The following is a 6000-nucleotide window of genomic DNA, read 5'->3' as shown; positions in this document are numbered from 1 at the left end:
GAGAGTTGAAGGACTGGTTGTTGATGGGAGAGAAAACTCTATGCATTTGTTGCCAGAACTTAATTGCTGTGAGTGAAAAACAGATCTTATTAGTCCCCAACAAGACTGTCCTCACTTTAGTCCCAGCCACACCATAGGGGGCCCCAGGCCAAGCATACTTCTGACTAACTGGCTATCAGTTCAGGGTTTCCCATGACTCCCTGAGTTTGATAATTCATTTGAATGACTCACAGAACTAAGAAAAGCACTATGCTTACAGTTACAGCTTTATGATACAGGACATAGTTCAGAAACAGGCAAATGAAGAGATACGTGAGGTTTAATGTGAGGGGCATCACAAAGCTTCTTTGCCTTCTCCCTGTGGATTCAGGGTGTGTCACCTTCCTGGCACATCAATATGGTCACCAACTAGGAAGCTCCCTCCAGCTTAGGTGTCCAGAGTTTTTATTGGGGTTTTATTACCATAGGCACGATTGATAATCCAGACCCCTCCCCTCCTCAGAGGTGGAAGGTCTGATCCTCTGATCAAGGGCTAGGTCTTTTGGTGACCAGCCATCATTCGGAAGCTATGTAGGGGCCCATCTTGATTCACCATGACCTTAACAAAGACACTCCTATCACTCAGGAAATTCCAGTTTTTTGAAGCTCTGTGCCAGGAACCTGTGACAAAAACTAGATCTATTCTTCTTAAAATGTATTTATTCCAATTCTACACACACACACATATATTGCTTTACAGGTACATACAATTTGTTGTTGGCAGACTTTATTTATTTATTTATTTATTTATTTTTGTTCATGAGTTTGGAGAGTCCATACAGGTAGCAGTAGAGAATATGGGAGTCAAAACTGCGATCCAGCGGCTAAATTCTCTGCAAAAAGCAAAGTGCTCAAATATGGATAAAGCCTTGCAGAGGTCTTGCATGAGGGCGTTATCACAGCAATAAGAATGACTAATAGGTATTAATGGCTCATGACAAGAGAACAAATGCTATTAAATTATCTTAATATATTAAGCGTATTAGTAATGTTTGTGTGTGTATTATTCATGCAAATATTATTAGCCTGTGTCAAGGTTAGCCGCTGGGCCCTGAGAACCAAGCTTCCAGCTCAGACCTTACCCCAGCTGTGCAAGGGCTGGGACTTTTCAGGGATTCACCCGGGTGGAGCTTGAGGAGCCAATCGGCTCGCATCAGGCGGGGCCCTGGGAGCGACAGCGGTATCATCCAATGGCTTGACAGCTGGTGCCGCCGCTGGCCAATGGGCGCGCTTCTCCGCGGCGGTCGGAAGTGGTGAGGCGGCTCTGGGGGCCGTTGTTCAGTGCGGGGGGCTGAGTGGGGAGGCTCTGTGTCTGCGGCTAGCGGGTTCGCTGCAAGTCCTTGCTGTCGTCCCGGGTGAGTGTAGCGGCGGCCCGAGCCTTGGGAGCCTCACTGCGGTTCGGGAGGAGGCCGGCATCCCTGCGGCTTGGTGTGTGGGCGAGGGGGCTGTGGGCCCCGGGGGTCGCGGCCGTGTGGAGAAAGACGGCCACGCCACGGCGTCTCCTCAGGCCAGTGGAGGAGGCCGCGCTTTCTCCTCGGGGAACCCGAGTCTCGGCAGCCCCCGAGCGGCGCCGCCCCTTCGCGGCCTTGGCCAGGGTGTCGGGGAAGTGGGCGTCGTCCCGAGCGCGGCTGTGGGCACCGCGCCCCGGGCGGAGCCGGGCTCCAGCCGCGAGCCCCGGGCTTGCGGGGCGGGAGGTGGGGACGAAAAGGGGCGGTGTCGCGCCGGCTTAGTGCGGGCTCTCGGCCGGGGACTGGGGTTCGAGTCCCCACTCCGACCAGCTGTGCGGCGGCTCGCTCCAGAAGGGGATAAATGGCTTTCACCTGCTAGGGTTCCGGCCTGGGGGCGAGGGTCCTTGGGAAGCGCTTAGCAGTCAGACGGTACATTTGAACCGCTGCTGTTTTGCGAAGCTGGTGCCCTCTCCCGCTCCCCACCCGCGAACTCCCCGGGGGAGGGGGCGGTTGGAAACCGCCTCCTGCGCCTGGACACGAGGGGGCAGCTGCGCCCGAAACCTCAGAGAGGGGCTCCTTGTCAGGTTGGAGACTTGAGTTGTCCTGGGGCAGTTCCGTGCATTCGCCCCTTTGCTCCATACAGAGGGCCCTTTGGAGTATCGTCAGTTGAATGCCTGAGGGATTTGAGCCCCAGAAAGGTCACGTCCCATAGCTACTGCGTGGCGGAACCAGAGCTCGACCCTCAGAGGGGCCCACTCCCAGCTCGGCCTGCCACCCCCAGACCCTTTGCAGCCAGAGGGCAGGCACTTCCCTCACCGGAAGCTCTGGTCTTGGCTTAGTTTCTGGAGCACCCCGAGGAACAGACCGCCCTGAGAAAAGTATCCAGGCTTTCCCCTTTGGGGAACGGGATTTATTTCCCTAGATCGGTGGTTCCTATCCTTAGTGCACATTTCTTGGGGGAGCGGTTCTCTGGAGTCCTGTAACTCCCTAATTTAAAACCATTTTCTGGGGTACCGTTGAGCTAGGACTGTAGACTGATACCCCTTCTGCTGTACAGGATAAGGCCCTCTTGAGTACTTCCCGTTTTTCGTTTTTCGTTCTGCTCTTCCAAATCTCCCTTTACTTTCTCTTTCATTTCCTTTTGGGCCCCCTGCCTGATTGGATTTCCCCCCATTCCCATCCTCTCTTACTTCCTCTTCACACTTCAGCGTTTAAATGTCACCTTGTCAGAAAGTTCTCTTACCACCTTTTTCTAAAGTAGATTCCCTTCATCTCATTTGTCTGTGTACTTTACCATCAAAAGACATTAAGATATCCGCTAATTTGTTTATTTTTCCTCTGTCACTAAGTTGATCTGTTATGGACACTTCACTTCCTTAGTTTGTGAAGTAGTCTTACTGCCGGTGCGGCATACAGGGTCTCCATGAACATGTTGAATGAATATATGCTTTGAAAAGTGAGTTCATTCGGAAATGTCAGAACCATTTAAGAGCCCTTTGGGGGCAGTATTTAAGACCATTTTTGTGTCATAGCAAAGAATAGTGGTAAGGAAATTGGCAGCAGTTTGCTCTCTGCACTGACATCTTGTTTAAAAAGAAGGAAAAACTTTACAGTGCACGAACCTGGCAGACACTTTTTCAGCTAAGGATCAGCGTTAACATCATCTGTAATAATAACACTGTTGACATCATGTACTTTCTGATATAATGCACTGAGATGAGCACGACATCAGTTCTGTGTTATTCTTGCTAAAAAAAGTATTAATCATGAGAAAACCCTAAACAGACTCAAACTACACTTAACACGATTTTGAAAGATGAAGAAAAACTGAAGTATCCTAAATCAGAGGATAATGGAGAAATAACTATGTGATGTGTCTTGAACCAGGAAAAGGAAATTAGTGGAATGATTCATGAATATGATTTATAGATGAGTTATTAACATTGTATTAGTTCCCCACATTTGATAATTTTACTGTGATAATTTATGATGTATTGGGTTAAGGGTCTACAGGAGTTTAAACTCTACAGGAGTTTTTTGTGGTGCTTTTGCTTGTCAAGTTACTTTAAAATGAAAATTTAAAAAATAGGGTAAAATATAAATGTATTGTGTAGGGACGCCTCGGTGGCTCAGTTGGTTAAGCAGTTGCCTTCGGCTCAGGTCATGATCCCAGTGTCCTGGGATTGAGTCCCACATCGGGCTCCTTGCTTGGCAGGGAGCCTGCTTCTGCCTCTGCCTCTGCCTGTGCTCCTTGCGCCATCTCTCTCTCTCTCTCTCTCTCTGACAAGTAAATAAATTAAAAATAAATAAATAAATGTATTGGGTATTTAATAAAATACTTTAATGTACTGGTATTGGTAACATTTTCTGTGTAGTTGTTTTTTTTGTGTTCTGCATGTCATCCTAAAAGCAGAAATGAAATTGAAAGTTTACACTTCTCTCCTTTGTAGTTTTCAGAAAGAACTAAAGATGGCTGAATTTCTAGATGACCAGGACACTCAACTATGTGACAATTGGTAAGAAATTAAATGTAAGAAATGTTGGAGTGAGAACAAACTGGTTTCTAGAACAAACTGGAAGAAGGCTGGTTTATTTATTGGCAGGTTAAATTTGTTACCATATAACATGGAAATATATGGGACTAAAAAGCCTTTTTAACAATTTTATGTAACATTGCCTGTTTTAGTATGGGATAAGATGTAGGTTCAGGGGCGCCTGGGTGACTCAGTGAGTTAAAGCCTCTGCCTTTAGCTCGGGTCATGATCTCCGGGTCCTGGGATTGAGCTCCACATTGGGTTCTCTGCTTGGCGGGGAGACTGCTTCCCCGTCTCTCTGTCTGCCTCTCTACCTACTTGTGTACTCTGTCAAATTAAAAAAAAAAAAAAAAAAAAAGGTGGTAGGTTCAGGTAGCATAGAGAAATGAGTAGAGTGATGTGATAGAGCTGGGCTTCTGGAGCTCTGGTACCTGCCTTTATAGTTAATGACTTGTCCAGTCACCCCACTGACTGTTTTGGAGCCTCACTTTTTTGATGTATAAATAAGCAGATGTAATTTTGGTCTTTCTGGAAAATATAATACATTTTTATTATTATTATTTTTTTATTTTTTTTTCTTTAAGTAGACTCCATGTCAAATGTGGGTCTTGAACTCACGAGGCTGAGATCAAGCATCCTATGCTCTATGACCAAGCCTGCCAGGTGCTCCTTATCAGTTTTTTTTTTTTTTTAAAGAAGATACAAAAAATATAATGTTTGGATTAGATGCATGCTTTTCAAAACGTTACAAAGATTTCCCCATGTTGCTACGGTGGCTGTCCTGGGGGTGATTGGGAGCAAGTTTAGTGAGGTTGGTTCTACATCTAGCATTGAGAGAGTAGTACAGCCAGAGCCACCCAATTATTTTTATAAAGGATTTTACTGAAGGAATGTTCCACTGCTTTAAAACTAAAAACAGAAACAACAACAACAAAAAACCTCTAGTTAAAGTCTTCTGGCAGTCCTGCTTAATCATTATCATTTCATGATCAGAAATGTTTGTGAAGACTTGGATGTTAAGCTTCCTATTTTGGTGTATTTGACCCACGTGAGTGACAGGAAAGGGCAACTCTTTCTTGCTGAAATGAAACTTAGGATGCAGCTAATAATTTCCTGAGAGTTTGGTATTTTGGTAATGTACAAGCACTCTATGGAAGGATAAAAAAGCAAAGCAGAACTGACTGTGCTATGTTTAACTTAGTAAATTGTGGTAAAAGGGAAGAGATGTTGAAGGAGGAAAATACTTTGACTCAGATTGCTGGGAGATTTGAGCCAGATAACAGTTTTTATTTTTTTATTGCTTTTTTCTTTTTATTAGGCTTTCAGCAGGATTAGGATATAATCAGAGCAACTGCTGATTGCAATATTCTTTACCTGAACAGATTTAAGATTTCATTTCTAAGAGCATGTCTTGCATTAAAGGGTATTTTTTCTACTATGCCCCTATCACTTTCTGCCAATCTAAAAGCTATTTTAGCTCTGTTTGTGTTTTATATGTGCTATTACTGGTACAAATTAATCAGCGATGCAGGTAATCACAAGAAAACATTGATTGTGTAAAAAACCAGACGTAATGGCAATGTCACCAATTAAGATACGCTTATTTTGTCAGTTCTCCAATTTGAAGGAGTCTCAAGGCCAGGACAATATATAAATAACTATGCTAAGGGAGTTTAAAAAAAAAAAAAAAGGTAAGTTAATGGAAAGCTAATGAAAACAGGGTTACTCAAAGCCAAAGCAATTTATTTAAAGAAAAAGGATTAGCATGGAACAGTAACTAAGCCAGCACAGACCCACAGACCTCCCATCTCAGTAACCCTGTCTAAATTCTAGGTTAAAAATTTTTGTTTTTAAAGCCATATTTCTATTCCCTAAGAAAAGGTAAACTTCAAAATGTGAGTGCCCGGGGTGCCAGCGTGGCTCAGTTTAGTAGAGTTTGCAACTCTTGATCTTGGGGTCATGAGTTCAAGCCCCACATT

General features: G+C 44.7%; 1 protein-coding gene across 2 annotated transcripts in view; it reads left to right on the top strand.

Moving 5' to 3' along the window:
- The first annotated feature begins 1259 nt into the window (after nucleotides 1–1259).
- The window catches only part of TRAFD1 (TRAF-type zinc finger domain containing 1), a 29095-nt gene continuing 24354 nt past the window's right edge, over nucleotides 1260–6000 (top strand). The window contains exons 1-2 of one of the 2 annotated variants that reach the window (XM_082698445.1): nucleotides 1260–1394; nucleotides 3938–4003. In XM_082698445.1, the coding sequence (XP_082554571.1) occupies nucleotides 3957–4003 (47 nt within the window). In that variant the 5' untranslated portion in view covers nucleotides 1260–1394; nucleotides 3938–3956. The remainder of the gene's footprint in view (nucleotides 1395–3937; nucleotides 4004–6000) is intronic. The other variant, XM_082698446.1, reaches the window with a different exon arrangement.

The sequence above is a fragment of the Mustela nivalis genome (genome assembly GCF_964662115.1).
Source record: "Mustela nivalis genome assembly, chromosome: 14".
NCBI lineage: Eukaryota > Metazoa > Chordata > Mammalia > Carnivora > Mustelidae > Mustela > Mustela nivalis.
This window is presented reverse-complemented; position numbering and strand designations above follow the sequence as displayed.